This window comes from Bacillus rossius, chromosome 18, assembly GCF_032445375.1.
Source record: "Bacillus rossius redtenbacheri isolate Brsri chromosome 18, Brsri_v3, whole genome shotgun sequence".
NCBI lineage: Eukaryota > Metazoa > Arthropoda > Insecta > Phasmatodea > Bacillidae > Bacillus > Bacillus rossius.
The window spans coordinates 19,437,890-19,459,273 of NC_086345.1; the positions used below are offsets into that span (position 1 = coordinate 19,437,890).

General features: G+C 40.6%; 1 protein-coding gene across 2 annotated transcripts in view; it reads left to right on the top strand.

Annotated features, from left to right (window-relative positions):
• LOC134541336 (sushi, von Willebrand factor type A, EGF and pentraxin domain-containing protein 1) overlaps positions 1-21,384 on the top strand; it is a 129,869-nt gene that overhangs the window by 21,128 nt on the left and 87,357 nt on the right. For both annotated transcript variants that reach the window (XM_063384754.1, XM_063384755.1), the window contains exon 2: positions 11,895-12,068. In XM_063384754.1, coding sequence (XP_063240824.1) covers positions 11,895-12,068 — 174 coding nt within the window. The remainder of the gene's footprint in view (positions 1-11,894; positions 12,069-21,384) is intronic.

A 21,384-nucleotide genomic window follows, 5' to 3' on the forward strand; every position in this document is an offset into this window, starting at 1 on the left:
TGAAAACCAAGCATGTTGTGACTGACCTAACCTAACCCTTCGATTTTTTTTTTTAAATTTTAATTTTCGAGAGAAATCCGAAGTTGCAAACGAACGTGGTAGGGAACCGAAACTACGTGAGTTGTAGGCTACCGCCAAACAGCCGCGCCTTCTCAAGTGTTGCCAATCTTCCCCCCAGAATGTCCCGTTCCAGGTCGCCATTTCACGTTTCCACGTTAAGGGTGTGCCTCCCATTTCAGGTCGTGAATTTCTATTTGTATTAATCACTGATCAACTTTCAGACTTTTTGACGTGACAACGTCTAATAAATCGACGAACGCCGGCTGCACGCACGAAAAAGGATGACTCATTGTTCCCGTTAACGCTCATTGTGCGCTTGCGCCGCATCCGTTTCTCTTCCACTCGATTGGAACAACCATCGATTTGACCTTTTTTCGAGGCACATTAAACTTGAAACACTCCCATTCGTTTCCTCCGTTTCCTGTCATCGTCCTATCCTTAACAAAATAACACAGATTGGAAGAAGTTAAATAGCAAACACGTATAAAAGTTATAGTTAAAATAATCTCTTCGTTAAAGTAATAAACATATTTGAATTAATGAGTGCAAATAAAAGTAAATTTATCAATTAAATTGTAGATTTTTTTTCACTCCTTCTTTGTATCCATACTAAATAGTGATAATTCAATAAAAATGATTCAATTTTATTCATAAAAGTATGCAATCATTTCATCAATGTTTTATTATGACTTTTTCAATTGTTTAACTTTCACGAAATGAAAAAAAAATATATACAGCGCATACTTTTTTTTGCATAATTAGCTGCCAAAGTTAAAGTTTTTAACGTTTTTTGGGTTGTACAAATGAGGAGAATTTTATTTATTGCCGAACTGAAACTTTTTAGTTTTAACTGCAATGCCACTGGCTACTTCAACACATGGTTGGCATTTCTGTCACAAAAACTCATTTCACGTTTCTTGGCTGTCAAAATCACAACAAATTTGAGAATTTTGAAATGCCAGGAAAAAAATTTTTTTTTGAAAGAAGTTCAAACCATTTCTTGAAGTAGCCAGTAGCATTAAAGTTAAAGCTAAAAAGTTTCAGTTATAATACAATAAATTAAATTCTCCTTATTTGCACAACCTAAAAACGTTAACAATGTAACTTTGGCAGCTAATAATGCAAAAAGTATGCGCTGTATATATTTTTAATGTCGTGAAAGTTAAACAATTTAAAAAGTGTAAAAGTTGATCAGTGATTAATATCAATATAAAATCATGACCTGAAATGGGAGGAACCCGCTTAAACACGGCTGTAGAAATTTTTGAGTGGCCGATCTCAAAACAAAATGAAAAAATAAAAATAAAAGCAGTCATGAGGACTGCCGACAGAAGTGAAAACTTAAACAGTTGTTATTTTTTTGGATATCCAAATTAATTTTTGATAAACTTCTGATACTTTTTCGCAATTTTTACAAAAAATACATTATCACGCAACAAATTTGTTTTATCACGTTAGTAAAATAACTCCTAAATTACTATAAAATACGCATTACATAGTAATTGTAGGTATTCAGAAAATAAATAATGATCTTAATATTTATGTTACATTGCTACAAAGACTCCGTTTTCTTCGTTATTCAAACTATATATCTATATGAGAATATTAATATATTTTATACTCACTTTTTTACTGCATACACACATTAGATTCACATATGCACAGCACTGATGTACAGGGACTGAAGACGCGTATTAATAAGATATGTATTGGTATATGTCCTGTGCATTACTTGTCGACCTGTGTGATGTGTACTGGCTGCGCGCACACCACTGAGTGTGTGTGTATATATATATATATATATATATATATATATATATACACATACACATTCACACACATACACATTCACAACTGACGTCACGTGACAATGTCGATGACGACTTACATGAATTTACTCCCTATCCAAACCTTCCCATAGAAGTTTTCACTTCAAAAAAGAAATAAATTGTGCGTATTATTGCATAATTATCTGGCAAAGTTGAATTCTTTAAAAGTTTTTTTTTTTTTTACAATATGAATAAGGAGAACCAAATGGAATAAAGAACTGAAGACTGTTAGGTTTAAATGCAATACCGTTGGCTAATACGTGGCATTATTTTATTTCTTTCAAAAAAAAAATTGCCATTTTAAAATCACGACAATTATCAGGATTTTAAAAGTGTTTTTTTTCTTCTGAAATATATTCAACTAATTCACAAAATAGTCAGTAAAAATTTAATTTAGGTAAAACTATCCAGTCTCTCGTTTCATTCCATTATCCTTATCCACACTGCACGAAAACGAAAAAAAAAAAAAAATCTTAATGATTTATTTCCAGAGTTGAGACACATAATTCAAGAGACTATTTTTACAATTACTCCGGACGTGTTGACCAAAGTGTGCACATGTTGAACATTTGTAAAAAAAAAAAAATTAGTTTACCTTCAATTTTGATGTTTGATTTTTGTTGTAAATAGTCTAAACTTAAACTGTTATACCATTGAAACAGACATTACACTGAGTCTCTCACGCATGACATGATTATCAGAAGTATAAAAAAAAAATGTTTGTAAAGTTAAGACTTTTTTTTTTTTTTAACAGGAATGAGTGGTTTTTGTAGAAACGTCGAAAGTGACACATCAATTTCAGCAGTTGAATTGCCATCTCACTGCATGCATTTCTAGTTCACCGTGCCACCTTTCGCGGTTCGCATTACTTTACCCGCGATGAATGTTTAATGGATATCCGCGCGTCGCAGGTTGCTCAAACTGTTGCACCAAAGTTGGAAGTGGCATTTTGCAACGTTGCTTGCACTTACTTTGCGGCAAAGCTGTGGCTAGTAACATCACGAAACACGAATTTTGGCATACGGTAATTTTTTTTTTTTGTAAATGGAACATAAATTTTTGTGTAAAATTACACATTTTCACATTTACACGGAAGAAAAAAAAACTATCACCACAAAAATAGTATTCGCAGTAGTACTGGGTTCGGATTCTATTACCCGGGCATTTATGCTTTGTGTTGTTACAGTAGCTAAGAGCTAACAAAAATGAAAACTTGACGTCCTGAGTTCAGCAGCTAGGATAGCTCAGTACGACGACGAGAGACCGTTTACGAAACGCCGATGGATTATCAGGATATAGTCAACAACTTGTCCAAATACGTTGAGCCCCATTTCAAAATTCATTTTATATTTGCTACCGTTAATACCTCGGAGGTTACACGCATCTTCCGCGTTCTACCAAACGAAGCGAACTTTAAACTTGATGTTAGCTTTTGTACATACACCATTGCTAAGCATATGTATGTCTGTAGACGAAAACTACAAAAAAAAACAAAAACACAAATTATGCAAAAAAATAGTTTTTGTCAACAGGATATAAACACCACATAATATTCCCTAACAGGAATATGGCCAACACACAAAGAAAACAAAGAAAAATGGACTAACAGAACGAAAAAAAAAACCCACAAATGATGACAGCACAAAAATATTGAACCAAAAAAAAAATTCAGCACAACAGTTGAAACGAGACAAAAACACAGCAAAACGAAAATATGAAATGAACACAATAGTTTTCCAAAAACCGAAAAGAACGAAAAAAAAAAAAAAAACACAAATGATGACAGCAGAAAACTTTGAACAAAAAAAAATCCAGCACAACAGTTAGTGTGTGCTTAGCAATGGCGTATGTCCAAAAGCTTACATCAAGTCATGCACTCCCATTGTACAAATCTTTCAAAGATAAGAACTTTAAACTATTTGCTATAACCGAGGTGTCATATTTGAACGCAATGTTCGGTGTGCGGTGTTGAATCCAGGGGCGTAGCCAGGGGTTTTTTTTAGGGGTTCAAACCCCCCCCCCCCCCCCTTAGCACCAAATCTTTAATTAATTTCTTATTCATCACTCAAACAAATTTCATATTAAAATTAATTAAATTTTTACCATTAAAATATTTAAATATAAGTACCGAAAACTGCTAAAATAGCACTATTTTACACCTTAAAATCCTAATTTTCCCGGGGGAAGACCCCCGGACCCCCCGCTTTAATACGGGGGGGGGGGGGGGGGGAGCGTGCTTCTTAACACCCCGCATACACAAATCCTGGCTACGCCATTGGTTGAATCTGCGGTGAATAGAGACGACGGGGGAACAAATGGAGGACCGACCGTGCACGGAAGCCATGGGCGGCCGAGGCCGCGAAGTGAAAGTAGACCGCGAGAAGAGTCCATCCAGTTCCGGCTATCGGGCGCGCGGGGGGGAATATTGTCGCGGCATCGCTCGCCGCTTGTGGGGATGGCTCGGATCCCATGCTTGGACGGGCTGCTTCGGGCTACTTCGGTGTTGTCTCGGGCCACTTCGCGTTCAGCTCCCAGGGAACTTCATCTCAGGCGCGCGTCAATCCGGGAACATCTTTCCCGAACGTCACGCCGTCTGGAACCGCTTTCTTTTCGCCCGCCCGAGCAGACGAATCAAACAAAACCAGCCACCTGGCCGGAAATATTCGCGGATTCATTTCATGATATGTTAAAAATTCAAATAATTATAGCGTTGTGCTGCTTCTGCTATTGGTTCACTGTTAATATGAAAGGACTCTCGGCCAATCAGAGACCATCAATCAAAGAAGTATCCAATCACAAGTTACCGATTTGAGACGTCTCAAAATTCAGCATCCAATCAATGAACAGGCACCGTTTGCCCAAGTAGGCAGAGGTCATTGAACTCGCGAATTTTTCCAGTCTCTATCTATAATAAATACATACATACGTACAAGAGGATACCATTGCAATCCTGTGTGCTATGGTATCCCTTGTATGTTTATTCGTGTCCTGTTCTGCAAGAAGAGACGACGAAAAAGCGTCTGGCATTGCAGCTGTGTGTATATTTATCTATCTATATAAAAATTTAGCTTCCGTATGTATTTGGCCGCAAAACTCGGAAAGTATACGATGGTTTGGATTGAAATTTTTACAGAACATTGCATCTTAACAGAAGAGTGTTTATATGAAATAAAAGTTTCGGAAAATCCACCGGAAAAGTCGGAAAAAAAAGTTTCTATAACTAAATATCATGGTCACCCAACTTAGTTGTGACCACGCTCGACGATGCTGTACCATATTGTCGAAGTTCAAGCACATCAGGCTACTCGACCATTGTGCCTTGACGACTATAATTTACACAAATATATATATATATATATATATTTCAAGAAAGAATAAAAAACTTTATTTAATTTGAAAGTATATTCTTTCGACTCTATTGATAAAAATACGTTTAAATTAAAAAATACATTTCGTACAATACATTTGAAAATTAAATAATTCTTATCTTATAGCTTATATCTTATATATTGCTATTATAATTTGTTATAATCACGTACGTTGTTATGATAATTGTTGATATATCAAACCGGTTGTCATATCAACCCTGTTGTCATAGCAAAATGTGTTTGTTGATTTTTCCAACAATAACCTTTTAACACTTTTGTTTTGTTTTCTAATAAGCCAAATATTGATTAAGCACAAAATGTGTCACTGTGACCAGTTTATGTGTATGGTATCATTTATAAATGTTTAATTAAAGAATGGAATTGGTTGGATTTCATCTGTAAAGTGAGTAAACTTATGTTTTATAAAAAAATTGTGATTTAATGAAACACTATTTTCAGAATTTTGTATTCATATAGTTTTTTTATCTTGGAAATAATTTAACTTTATTTTTTCACTGGAAATATGAATTATGTAGGCTACTATCATTAAACCTTATGGTGCCAAAGTATGAAAAATCGTGTTTTCTGTGTTGTGCGAAAATTGTCAAGGCCGAAAAATCCTCTTAAAGTATATATATTAACTAAGACACGTTTTTCGACACTTAAACACATTCTATCGTTGTGAGTTGAGCTACCCTATTATTAGCTGCTTTTTCTCATAAAATATTGCAGAAGTTTTATGTTTCTGGGCATCGCACAGCATGTGACACTGGAAATGTGTTTTTCATATTTATTTGTTTACAATAAAAACTTCACATTTTAATTAATTTAATTACATGTTTTAAAAGTATACATTTGTTTATTTTGAGTTTATTTTGGTTAATTATAAATTTTTATTCGCTTTTAAAACTTATATTTTTTTATATATTTCTTAGTAATTTTATCAATGAAACAGTCAGTATAACTTTCATAGAAGTAATTTATTATCATTATTATTAATATTATTGGTGTGTTTTTAGTTCGTCTTTAATGTGATAGAATGTCAAAAGGAGTTTGTGGTTTCGATTTGAGACTTTCTGATATATGTATGATATATATATCGTTATATATATAGATAAAGAGAGAAATAGAGAGGGACAGAGATAGTGGGAGAGAGATAGATAACGAGATATATAGATATAGAGATAAATAAAAAGAGAGAGAAATAGAGAGGGACAGAGATGGAGAGAGATAGGAAGATAAAGAGAGATTAATATACACACATGAAAAGGAAGAGAGCTAAAGTGATATAGAGAAATATAGATTGAGAGGGACAAAATTATATGGAAAGAGACACAAAGAAGTAGGGAGATAAAGAGATATAGAGAAATTTAGAGGGATGGAGAGACATATAGTGAGATAGAAAAATTGAGAGATAAAGAGATAGATGTAGAGATGCAGAGATAAATGGATAGAGAGAAAGAGATAGTGATATGGATATATATAGATAGATAAAGAGAGATATAGATATTGTTATACAAAGGAAGAGATATATAGGAAGAGTTAGAGATACGTAGGGAGATATATGGGAAGGTATAGAGAGATATAGAGATGCTTTGTATATGTCTATCTATTTAAAATTAATTACAAAAAAAAATTGAAAGAGGCATTGCAACGCATGCCGGGCATGAGCTAGTTTACTAATAATGTTGTTGTATTTCTTGGCTTCTACCGTGTGTAATCTCTCTCAGCTAAAAAAAAAAAAAATTATAAACCCAAAATCCAAAAAAACAGAGGCTATTGTAATACTTAGTGGGCTACAAAAATTGTATTTCCTCACCATTATAACCAGACATGCCTCATGCACAGAAACAACAGGATTTGTGTTCCCAAGAGCCGGTTTTATGAACTTTGGTCTAACCTAGGGCTACAATTTTTACTTCCAGATAGCTCTTATTTTTGGGTTTACGACCCTCGGTTAACGGGCCCGCCTCGTCAGGGGTGTATGTGTGTCGGCGAGGCGGGATGATAAGAGCGACGCTCGCTGGTGCTTCTAGCGCGGTGTCTCCTCTGGACTGGCGCGCAGTCTTCTCGTCGTGCACATGAGCGGTGACCGTAACATTATATGACGGAGAAATGAAGATAAAGGTGTAATGCAAGTCTTTTAAGTGCTTTCAAGAATCTGTACTAGTTGTCTTACGCCTAAAAATTACTCTGGAAACATGCGTTTTAGCCAATTTAACTCTTCTAAAAATACAGTTTAAAAACTTAATCCGAAATCAAAAGTACTTTTCGGCCCTCAGCGAACTCTTAAATGCTTTTCTTAAACAGACCCCACTCGGATGTCTTGAGTAGTTTTGAAATCGCGTTGTTTCTCCTGAAGCTCTGCGCACCGTGTGTGTGCCCGGGTAGACAGGGGCCTTAACTCTTGACTCTTGACACATTCTTCAGGTTAAAGTTTACCTTGGATGAAGTTAGGGTGTAGCTGTTTGACCCGAGGCTAATTAGCATCAGAAAAAGAAAATGGCGAGATGTCGGACGAGTTTAGTTGTTGACGGTGATAGTGAGGATGGCTACATGGGAATTTCCAACGGAGTTTAATGCAGGTTTTTGACGAAGCAATTTAATACTGCCCACAACATTCTTCTTTCAGTTCATCGAAGTTTGGTTATAAAGTATGTGCTGTGATGATGTAGGTAGGCCCTATCGCTGAGTCGTTGATTATATTCGTCTTTAATTATTCCCTAAGGATATATATGTATATTATATTCTTCTTTAATTAATCCCTAAGTATACCTATATATGTATAATGTATGTGTGATGACTTTAAAACATGTGTTAGTTTACTGCATTTAAACATTGCAAAATTCGTGTGTTCATGAGAAATAGTTTGTAGTTAACTACCAGAAAATGTAGTTTATATACACGTAATAAATTAATCCTTACCGGGATACGAAGTTCAAAAACTACTCCACAGACATGGGTCATTTTCGCCCGACTGCAATTAAATGTGAAAATAAAGGATAGTTTTCCCCCCTCCCTATCTTGCAAACCTATACTACCTTACTGCCATGCAAGTAACATATGAGGATGATGATATTGAAATGAAAACGGCAAACCAATGAAAATCGCCATGTTTTTTTTTTTTTCACGAGGCAGGGTTTACATGGATTATTAAATAAACAAAATAACAAAAACAAAATAGTTCTAACATTAATACTTTTCTTTATCTAATTTTTGTATGTAGAGACTTATTTCCGCTTGCTTTGACTTAAATTAATCTATCATAACCTCAGGAATCTTGCTTTGAAATACGAATATCGTTGAAAACAAGAACATTGACAAGGTTATGCAGAATGCAAATAAATTTAGATGTCAATGTAGTAATATTTTTTTTCACTTTATGTAATTCTGTTGCCAGATAAAGTTTACGACATATTTTTTTTTTGCAGCCGTCATAATTATGATTTAGAATTTACAATATCACGCAAAAAAAAACCATATTCAAGCAGCTGACTTTCACTCCAGAGGAGAGAGAAGTCTTGCAACTTTAAAAAAAAGTGTAACAAAATTTTAGTTTATTTTATTACCAACACATCCAATATCACACTACACTCTTCGTCATGCCAACCTCATGCTAAATACGGGTCGTAAAACACCATTCATTTTGCAACCGGAGATTACATCAGCTGTCAGTTGGCTATCCTTCATATTTGACGGGAGGTCGTAAGTGAGGAGTTCGACAAAGTTTCGGTCGGCTTTTCAGTCACCATCTTCAGGGTAATCAGGCTGTCCATTGAAAAGAACTGCACACGAATCGCAAGATAAAGTCACCAAATAAACAGCAATGGTGCCGGAAGTCATTGAATATTAATTTACAGCAACCTCTGCTAGCCTTCATTGTATTTTTGACGCCTCACTTTAGTTTAAGTATATTTGCACTTTAAATCACGTGGAAATTATTTCTGAAAAGGTTTCGCCCTTCTTACTTACAAATCGGTATGTTCCTATATATACTACTGTAACCCCGGCCTTCAGCAATCTCATTGACCTTGATCGCTACCGGAGTCTACAAAAAACCTTCCACACACACCGCCTCAGGGAAGCAAAGAAAGAAAAAAAGGAGACAAAACCTTGGAAAAAATATCTCATCATTTTTTTGGGCCCATGATGAAAACATATATTTATTAATTATATATTATAAATATAAATTAATTATATAATTATATAATTAAATATAAATTAATTAAATATAAAACAATTAGATATTGTGACCAGCAAGTAATAAACACACGGTTGAGGCAGTTACCAACATTGTAACACTACAAGAATTCTTATTATATTTGTTTTAATTTGGGTTCACATTTAAAAATCATCCTTTGATAAAAAAATTCTAATTTTTTTTTTCATTGGAAATTTCTTATAAAAGTCCTGCAATTGACTTATCAGATTTTTTAGGCACCCCGGTAATGGCCTCTTACCGAGAGGTGAGTGTTTTCCTGATTGGCTACAGCTCTTGGGCCAATCGGAAGCTTCTTTCGTTATGATTGGCTGGACGGTTTGGCAAATTTGAGACGACGTACCAACCGGGAAGAAAGAAACCTCTGATTGGCTCGCAGCTGCAGCCGATCAGGAAACATCTCTCGGGCGAAGGTATTTAAATGTAAGAAGACTGCCACGAATCCCAACAGGAGACTACTTGTTACCCTGGCGATGGCAACTGAAATGCCGGTCGTAACCTTGGCGAAATTTTGACGCGGCCAAAAACCACAAGCCAAGAAGCTGCGGACAATGGCCGTGAAAGCCTGCTATAGTTTAAAAAAAAAAAAATTGTCTTGTATATAAGCAAAGATAAATGTTACTGCGTACGAAATTATCGTTTAAAAATAATTTTAAAAATTTTCCTTTGAAAATCATTTTTACAAATTTTTGTTTGAAAATCATTTTTACAAATTTTTGTTTGAAAATAATTTTTTTTTTAATTTTCGTTTGAAAATAATTTTTTAAAAATTTTGCTTGAAAATAATTTTTAGAATTTTAGTTTGAAAATAATTTTTAGAATTTTCGTTTGAAAATAATTTTTACAATTTTCGTTTGAAATTATTTTTTACAATTTTCGTTTGAAAATTATTTTTTACAATTTTCGTTTGAAAATAATTTTTACAATTTTAGTTTGAAAATAATTTTTACAATCTTCGTTTTAAATATTTTTTTAAAATTTTCTTTTGAAAATCATTTTTACAAATTTTTGTATGAAAATAATTTTTTTTTAAATTTTCGTTTGAAAATAATTAAAAAGAAATTTTTTTATAAATAATGTTTAGAATTTTAGTTTGAAAATAATTTCTACAATTATTTTCGTTTTAAATATTTTTTACAATTTTCTTTTAAAAATAATCTTTACAATTTTCTTTTGAAAATAATTTTTACAATAACAGCAAGTTAGCGGTGTCTTGGCCAGGGAGTGGGTATGCTCTTTCATACCATGTAAATATTTCAAGTCAAAATGAGAACGACTACCATACTCTCCATCCATTCGGATAGCAAAAACAAGTTTTTTTTTGCTTATAATGAAGTTTAATATTAATTCCTTGCTGATGTATTAACTGCTTTTTTTTTTTTTTTTTTTTTAACAATGCCTATACTTTATGATGGCATATTTATAGGGCCATGTAATTTTCGCGAAAACATTCTTCGACCAGCTGTGTGTTAAAACTCTGTAGCATTTTCTGTGTCTCGTGGTTGGCTGGGTTTATTCCAGGTGCACGTCTACTGCCAGCACACCAATCACAGCCATCCAAGTACAGGAAGCAAACTCGTCCTGAATGGCCCGGCCAGACAGGGCGATAGCTTCTCTTGCAGTCGGCCGCCTAAAGCAAGGGAACAATGACGTACCTTGTTGCAGTCTAACGAGCGAGTAGATTATTTCGCGAAAAATGCATGCCCCTACATATTTACGATACATTCCAGTGAGTAGGCTGACAAGGTATTAAACAAACTTTTAAGTGTTGGCCTTCATACAGCTACATATTGTTTTACTTAACAATTGCTATGCAGAGCGACTTCAACTTATGAACAACAGTCATCTACTCCAGTGACTAATACCTCCATGGTTCATACGGGGAGAGCATTTGGGAAGCCTTCTTTTCACAGACGAGAGAGCCAAACGTCCGACCGTGTATCATAGGTTTTTTTTTTGTTCATTGTAACTCATGATAACAAATGGTCAATTAGGTTAGGTTAGCTACATTATAAATACTTTAAAACATTTTGGACGGTTGATTTGGTTAGGATAGCTACATTAAAGATACTGTGAAATCATGTAAACTGTTTTTCTAGCCCTGGATAGCCACATACTAAAAAAAAGTTATTTGCTAAGCAACCATATAAATGCATTTTACAGTATTTTTAATGTAGCTCTATACTTACCCAATACAACCAACCATCCACGATGTTTTAAAGTATTTATAATGTAGCTAACCTCGGGTGTGGCTCTCTCGTATGTGAAATGAAGGCTTCCCGTTTGTGTGTGTGTGATTTCCCCCGCCCCCCCCTTCGTCATCCTCGTGTTGCCACGGCGCGGTGGTTGGTGCGGTGAAGGCTCGTCTACGACGTCACTGCTCTATGGTATGACGGCGCTGTGTTGTTCGTGTCGCAGGCTGCCGGTTCCCCGGCGCGCCGGCGCACTCCTCGGTGTTCTTCTCGGACGAGCGGCTGGTGGCCGGAGCCGTGGCCACGTACGCCTGCGAGCGGGGCTTCGAGCTGCTGGGGCCGTCGCGGCGCGTGTGCGGCGAGGACGGCCGCTGGAGTCCCGAGGGCATCCCCTTCTGCGGTGAGTGCCGTGTCTCCCCTGTGCCACCCTCCACTCCCCTGTGCCACGCTCCACTCCCCTGTGCCACGCTCCACTCCCCTGTGCCACACACCCCCTGTGCCACGCTCCCCCTGTCCCATCTCTCCCCCTGTGCCACACTCCCCCGAGCCACACTCCCCTGTGCCACACTGCCCCTGTGCCACGCTCCACTCCCCTGTGCCACGCTCCACTCCCCTGTGCCACGCTCCACTCCCCTGTGCCACGCTCCACTCCCCTGTGCCACGCTCCACTCCCCTGTGCCACGCTCCACTCCCCTGTGCCACGCTCCACTCCCCTGTGCCACGCTCCACTCCCCTGTGCCACGCTCCACTCCCCTGTGCCACGCTCCACTCCCCTGTGCCACGCTCCACTCCCCTGTGCCACGCTCCACTCCCCTGTGCCACGCTCCACTCCCCTGTGCCACGCTCCACTCCCCTGTGCCACGCTCCACTCCCCTGTGCCACGCTCCACTCCCCTGTGCCACGCTCCACTCCCCTGTGCCACGCTCCACTCCCCTGTGCCACGCTCCACTCCCCTGTGCCACGCTCCACTCCCCTGTGCCACGCTCCACTCCCCTGTGCCACGCTCCACTCCCCTGTGCCACGCTCCACTCCCCTGTGCCACGCTCCACTCCCCTGTGCCACGCTCCACTCCCCTGTGCCACGCTCCACTCCCCTGTGCCACGCTCCACTCCCCTGTGCCACGCACCCCCTGTGCCACGCTCCCCCTGTCCCATCTCTCCCCCTGTGCCACACTCCCCCGAGCCACACTCCCCTGTGCCACACTGCCCCCGAGCCACACTCCCCTGTGCCACGCTCCACTCCCCTGTGCCACGCTCCACTCCCCTGTGCCACGCTCCACTCCCCTGTGCCACGCTCCACTCCCCTGTGCCACGCTCCACTCCCCTGTGCCACGGACCACTCCCCTGTGCCACGGACCACTCCCCTGTGCCACGGACCACTCCCCTGTGCCACGCTCCACTCCCCTGTGCCACGCTCCACTCCCCTGTGCCACGCTCCACTCCCCTGTGCCACGCTCCACTCCCCTGTGCCACGCTCCAATCCCCTGTGCCACGCTCCAATCCCCTGTGCCACGCTCCACTCCCCTGTGCCACGCTCCACTCCCCTGTGCCACGCTCCACTCCCCTGTGCCACGCTCCACTCCCCTGTGCCACGCTCCACTCCCCTGTGCCACGCTCCACTCCCCTGTGCCACGCTCCACTCCCCTGTGCCACGCTCCACTCCCCTGTGCCACGCTCCACTCCCCTGTGCCACGCTCCACTCCCCTGTGCCACGGACCACTCCCCTGTGCCACGCTCCACTCCCCTGTGCCACGCTCCACTCCCCTGTGCCACGCTCCACTCCCCTGTGCCACGCTCCACTACCCTGTGCCACGCTCCACTCCCCTGTGCCACGCTCCACTCCCCTGTGCCACGCTCCACTCCCCTGTGCCACGCTCCACTCCCCTGTGCCACGCTCCACTCCCCTGTGCCACGCTCCACTCCCCTGTGCCACGCTCCACTCCCCTGTGCCACGCTCCACTCCCCTGTGCCACGCTCCACTCCCCTGTGCCACGCTCCACTCCCCTGTGCCACGCTCCACTCCCCTGTGCCACGCTCCACTCCCCTGTGCCACGCTCCACTCCCCTGTGCCACGCTCCACTCCCCTGTGCCACGCTCCACTCCCCTGTGCCACGCTCCACTCCCCTGTGCCACGGACCACTCCCCTGTGCCACGGACCACTCCCCTGTGCCACGCTCCACTCCCCTGTGCCACGCTCCACTCCCCTGTGCCACGCTCCACTCCCCTGTGCCACGCTCCACTCCCCTGTGCCACGCTCCACTCCCCTGTGCCACGCTCCACTCCCCTGTGCCACGCTCCACTCCCCTGTGCCACGCTCCACTCCCCTGTGCCACGTTCCCCCTGTGCCACGCTCCCCCTGTCCCACGCTCCCCTGTGCCACACTGCCCCTGTGCCACGCTCCACTCCCCTGTGCCACGCTCCACTCCCCTGTGCCACGCTCCACTCCCCTGTGCCACGCTCCACTCCCCTGTGCCACGCTCCACTCCCCTGTGCCACGGACCACTCCCCTGTGCCACGCTCCACTCCCCTGTGCCACGCTCCACTCCCCTGTGCCACGCTCCACTCCCCTGTGCCACGCTCCACTCCCCTGTGCCACGCTCCCCCTGTCCCATCTCTCCCCCTGTGCCACACTCCCCCGAGCCACACTCCCCTGTGTCACGCTCCCCTCCCCCGTGTAACACTCCCCTCCCCCATTTAACACTCCCATCCCCTGTGCCACGCTCCCTCTGTGCCACGCTTCCCGGTGCCACACTCTTCTTCCCCGTGTAACACTCCCCTCGCCTGTGCCACGCTCCCCCCTCCCCTCCCCCGTGCCACACTCCCCTCCCCGTGCCACACTCCCCTCCCCGTGCCACACTTCCCTCCCCGTGCCACACTCCCCTCCCCCGTGCCACACTCCCCTCCCCATGCCACGCTCCCCTGTGCCACGCTCCCCCTGTGCCACGCTCCCCCTGTGCCACGCTCCCCCTGTGCCACGCTCCTCTGTGCCACACTCCCCTCCCCCGTGTAACACTCCCCTCCTCCATGTAACACTCCCCTCCCCTGTGCCACGCTCCCCCTGTGCCACACTCCCCCTGTGCCACACTCCCCCTGTGCCACACTCCCCCTGTGCCACATCGCCCCTGTGCCACACTGCCCCTGTGCCACATCGCCCCTGTGCCACACTCCCCCTGTGCCACACTCCCCCTGTGCAACATTCTCCTATGCTATGGACCATTGCACTTGTCTGTAGCTACAAGTTTCGTATCTTGGACAGTTTTAAAAAAAAAATTGCTTTGATACGGATGTTTTTCACTTTCGTTTTTTTCCCCGGTAGCAAAAAAAAAAATTACGAATCCAGAACTGTGTAAAAGTCTAGGAAATGTGCAAGGAGCCTTTTACCTGTGATGTCTCAGCAATAAATTATACGTTCATCGCCGCAAATTAGTGGTTTTTCTCGGCACCATCTCATACCCCGATGACACCCTCGCATGGCGCGCAGCAGGCAAACTTCCAGAGGAATATGATTTCTACATAACCTTAAAAAATACATTATATATATAATATTATATATATATATATATGGTGTCCGTGAAAGACAGCACTTTTTTTTTGGACCAGATAGAGAATAAAGTTCTGAGACAGGAAGTCTTTGCCGATTTTTGATCTGACCCATAGGTAATTGGTAATTAATTAAAATAGTTAACAAATTATGAGCGCGCTCTAAGTGAAAGAAGAAGAGTGGGGGGACTGTGCTTACCGGTAGAGAGAGAGAAAGAGAGAGAGAGAAAGAGAGAGAGAGAAAGAGAGAGAGAGAGAGAGAGAGAGAGAAACGCGAGGTACTACTGCTTACTGTCTCTCACGGCGCGGGGGGCAAGCAGCAGTAAGCGAGCATGTGCGCGTTCATCATTGCTTAACTATTTTCAATTAATTACTAATTACCTATGGGTCTGATCAAAAATCGGCAAAGACTTCCTGTCTCAGAAATGTATTCTCTATCTGATCAAAAAAAAAATTGGTTGTCTGTAAAGTCGGTTTATGGACCATAGTTTAACGTGACAACGTCATAACCAAACACTGATGAAATGATTGCATACTTTATGAATAAAATTGAATCATTTTTATTGTGATAATAAAATAATAAATACTTGAAATCATACTAGTAATCAGATTTTTAAAATGCAGAATAATTAACCTTTATTGCCGAAATTGTTGTTGTAATAAGCAATGAAAACCGCATTAACTTTTCACTTCACTTTATAAACAGTCGAGTGGAAGAGAGATAGGTGCGGCGCAAGCGTACAATGAGCGTAACGGGACACAGCGTAACGGAACAATGTCCGTAACGGGACACTTTTTCGTGCGTGCAGCCGGCGTTCATCGATTTATTAGACGTCACGTCAAAAAAAAAGTGTGGTCTTCACGCACTCCCTGTATATACATACATACGTACATACATACATGTATGCGCGGCAATCTGTAGGAATCGCTTCTCTCAGATCGCGCTCTCTGACGGATCGGGGACGGCGGTGGCAGTTTTCTATTCCGACCCCGGCAGCGTCTCGGACGATCGCCGGAACGGAGAAGAAAGCGTCACGACGCCTCTCTGACACTGTTCCACGTCACGTCTGGCCTGGCGGGGCGGGAAGGAAGCGATCATCGCGACGCGACGCGACGCGACGCTATTGGCATTCAAGAGTACGCGCGTGTGCGTGCGACGTGGCGCTCGGTTGGGTCGGCGACCTCCTTACCCGCTCCTGGTATCCGGATACCACCACCTCGGATGGCAGCCTGGCATTTTTCCTGTCCGCATTCCTTTCTTCCTTCCTTCCTATCTATCTGGTTCCCGTGTCAAATCCACAAATACCAACGAATCCTTCTTAGTATTCGAATGATTCGCTATTCGAGGAAAAAATGATTCGAAGAGATACGGGACCAGCGCCTGGATCTCCCTCTCTCATTCACGACGCCGCTGTGAGGCGGGTGGAATAATCGCACGGCGCATATCCTTCTTATTATTCGAATGATTCGATATTCGAGGGAAAAAAGATTCGAAGAGATACAGGGCCAGCACCTGGATCTTCCTCTCTCGTTCATGACGCCGCTGTGAGGCGGGTAGACTAGTAGCGCGGCGCACTGATCATAATGCGCCGTGTGATTAGTTCACCCGCCTCACAGCGGCGTCGTGAATGCGAGGTAGATCCAGGCGCTGGCCCTGTACATCTCTGTATTCACTGGCGGATAACATTCTTCGAAGAAGTCACAGTGAAGCTTGTGTCACGGTACGACAAATGGCTTGATAATTTTGGCGATTATGTAGAATAAAAATAAGACCGTGCTGAACTTTTTTGGTGATAATTTTTTTTTAATGATGTGGAAATTTTGTTTTTGAAACCCCGTCGAAGGTTGGAGAGAGAATAAAACAGCCCTCGTATTAAATTTTACCTTTCAAAATGTATACGTGCTCGATAACACAGCGGTGAAGCGCGCACTTATTAACCTCAATTCTCGTCACCGGAATGTTTTTACTTTTTTAATAACATTTAAATAAAATTTTATATAATTATAATGTTGAATCAGCTTAGTAAGGTTGTTTGTTTGCAGTAATTATTTACAGTAAAAAGAAATACACAAACGCATACTTAGTGTCATTATGTTGTTATTGTTTTTTTTTTTAATATTTCGGGTAAATATTATAGTCGTGCCTTAGAAGTATAACTTCATACGTGCGAAAAAATTAACTTTTAATTAATTTTTAAACAAGATGGACATTATTTTAATAAAATTCCTTGCCGTAAAGTTTCTTTGCAGCGCGAACAACACGAGACCACGTAAATATTTACTCGTTGCTCGTTAGGCAATAAGGCGGGTGACTCTTTCTGTGGAACTGCAAGACTTTCCGTTAGCAAGAATTTTATAATACGCTTAAAAATATCCTAACAATTTTATTTCTCCGTACCACTGTATGGTGATAATACGGCGTAAATACGTTATTTTCACGCAGGGTCTCCACAGTTAGTAGGGTAGGTGACCCAAATATGAGACCCGGCCTTAATATGAGACCCTTGGTTATCTTGACAATTAAGGGCTGCTACCTATCAGCCGCTCTTGGAACTACCAGCAGCCTCCATTTCCCGACCACGGATAGAGTGAGACTTTTATCTGACGCGCGCGAGATCCATAATAACAGTTTATACGATATTCTTCATTTTGAGTTTTCGTGAGTGGCATCTTGCAGCTTTATTATCAACATAGAGGTACGTTTATATTAATTATCCATTCATACTCTCTTATGAGCAATGAAATAAGCTTCCATGAGTATAAATAAGGAACTATGGCAGTTTAAAATTTCAGCCTTGTTGTTGAGTTTTGTAGCGGCCATTATAAGGTGCCTAATATGAGACCACGTACATGTCCTAATTTGAGATAGGGTCTCATATTAGGAGTAAGGGTCTCATATTAGGTGTTTTAGATTTTAAAAAATACTGTCGCTGTAAGAACAGTAACTAATAAGTTTAATTTTATATAAAATATCTTAAAATTTTGTAATAGAACATAGTTAGATATGTAGGCCCTACTGAGAAGGCCAGGGAAAGCCACGTTTAGATCATCTGCTTACCTCCACCCTCATCACATAAGATGCAGCCATTGGACGTAGGTTTTATGTTCCCTCTCAAGACATATTATGCTCAAGAAGTAGAAGACTGGCTGCGCCAAAACCCACCATCCATTTAACCGAAACATATTTCGTATTTATGAATTTGGTGCTTTCTCTGAATCATTAAATAGCCAAGAAACTAAAGAAGAAAATTGAGCTCAAGAGAATTCAGATACAGCCATTTGTAGACAAGACGAGAGCCACCCAAGAGAAACTTCGATGCAGACAGATCAGCCATGTTGCAGCAGTGCAGTTAGGCCCTTTATCAGAACTGTAAATATTTCACCACTACCAAATTTTCCTTCAAAAAAAATCCAGTAGATGTGGCAGTGCTAATGTTATCACATCATCGCCATACAAAACAAGATTGGATGAAAATGTTGCAAGAAAGAAAAAGGCTGAAGCTCGTAAGAAATTGGTTCTTGGAAAACAGAAAGGAAACGAAGCTAGACCTATACAAACTAGATCTCGCAACACGGACAAATTATGGATAACTACCAAATCATTCATCGCTGTAGATTCTGAGGACTCCAGTGACGAAAATACTTCGCTGCATGACAGTTTAAATGAAAGTGATGGATCTGAAAGTGATGATGATGCAGAGTGTTTGTTATGCTGCTGCCTTTTCTCAGAGGACAAACATGGCGAGAAATGGCGGCAGTGCCTCAAGTGCTATGGGTGGGCTCATGAAGATTGCGGAGCTGATCCATGTTTTGTGTGTCCTATGTGTAACAAATAAAAGTGCAAAAAGTGACTAAATGATATCAAATATGGAATTTGGAACATAATGTAGGGGATGTCTCATATTAGGAACACGTTTTTGTTTTCATAAAATTTCGCATTTTTTTAATTTCTTAGTTTAATTACTTTCTGTTTTAATACAAGTGCTCAATCCTGTTTTTAAGTAAAAGTGCATTACATAATGTATCATCATAGATAAATAAATCTAGCAATAGTGGTTTTAATAAAAAAATATAAATATTTTTTAAAAAGGGGTCTCATACTCGGTACACTTGCCCTACTTTCGTACTAGATCTAGTACTTTTATAACTTTATTAGGGGTTTAGTACAGATCTAGTACATTTTTCTTTAATATAATAATATTATTGTAACTCCAATATGTTTTATTATTAAGCGTAATTATTTTTAAAAAATTATGGAATGTATGTGTGTGTGGTGTGATATTTAAGTTTGAGCATTGCAATGTCATAATAACTTCCTAAATTGTTAAAAACCATAACAAATTATAATTTAGTACTTTTTTTTCTAATCTAGTACTTTTTTCTCGCCTAAGTTGGTACGAAATATTTTTTCCTTGTGGAGACCCTGTTTTCACGTCGATATTGATAAATGCGGAGCTGAGTGCATCAGAACGCTTTGCGACGAGGCTGAAAACCCAACTCATGTCATCGACGCGACGTGTACCACAGTTAGGATGAAATACCGTTTCAGCTTTGCTGTTATCACAACCACACAAATACAATTATCTCTTTTTTCTGCTTGCACAGCATAACAGCTTAAATAGCTAACTGACTGTCGTCTCACTTTATATTGACGTGACAACGTTTAATAAATCGATGAACGCCGGCTGCACGCACGAAAAAGGATGACTCCCATTCGTTTCCTACTTTTCCTATCATCGTCCTATCCTTGACAGAATAACACAGATCGGAAGAAGTTAAATAGCAAACATGTATAAAAGTTATAGTTAAAATAATCTGTTCGTTAAAGTAATAAACATATTTGAATTAATGAGTGCAAATAAAAGTAAATGTATCAATTAAATTGTAGATTTCATTTCACTCCTTCTTTGTATCCATACAAAATAGTGATAATTCAATAAAAATGATTCAATTTTATTCATAAAAACATGCAATCATGTTATGAATGTTTTGTTATGACGTTGTCACGTTAAACTATCGTCCGTAAACCGGCGTTACATACAACCAATTTCTTTTGTGTCTCTCTTTGAAAGGAAAATAAAAAAAAATAGGAAAAAATTCCAACCTTCGGGGTGATACGTATAGAATTAGCTTTATGGTTGTCAGAATCTTCGTGTTGGGTCAGGGAATGGGCTTCTAAGTTGCTTTTCCTCAGATTGTAGTATCACGGCTTTAAAGGACGATTGGAAAGAAAAAAAAATGGTGGGAGACTTAATGGAAGCACACTTTTGACTAATGTTGATATCCTTTAGAGTCATCGACGGCAGTGTAGGTAAACTATACGTACGGGGAAGATATGGATACGTTAAGTGCTCGGAAACCCAACATTCCGTTTGTCCCGTTTACCAGTGATTTATTGCCAACGCAGTTAAACCACACATTTTCTTGGACCTGAAATCCGAACTTCTTACTTTCTTAAGGTCACGTGTGAGACACGTATGTTTACGATTAAAAATTTCTTTTTGACGTGACAACGTCTAATAAATCGATGAACGCCGGCTGCACGCACGAAAAAGTGTCCCGTTACGCACATTTTTCCGTTACGCTGTGTCCCGTTACGCTCATTGTACGCTTGCGCCGCATCTATCTCTCTTCCACTCGATTGGCCTATGCGTCCGAAGAGAAGAAAGACAGCGACAGCACACAACTTACATCAACACGTGAACTGTTTCGTCGACTGTTTATAAAGTGAAGTGAAAAGGTTATGTGGTTTTCATTGCTTATTACAACAACAATTTCGGCAATAAAGGTTAATTATTCTTGCATTTAAAAAATCTGATTACTAGTATAATTTCAAGTATTTATTCTTTTATTATTAAAATAAAAATGATTCAAAGTTATTCATAAAAGTATGCGATCATTTCATCAATGTTTTGTTATGATGTCACGTTAAACTATCGTCCGTAAACCGACGTTACAGACAACCAATTTTTTTTTGCTTTGCATTTTAGAGTACCTTATGGGATACAAAATTGTCCATTGTATGGTTCGCCTGAAATTTAGTTTTAACCTTTTGCTCTTAAATAGAACATTAAGATGATATATTAAAGTGAAATAAAATAATGTTTATGTGTTTATTGTGTGCGAAAAAAGAGTTTACAAAGTAACTAATGTTTCTATAACTTAAAAAAAAATCTC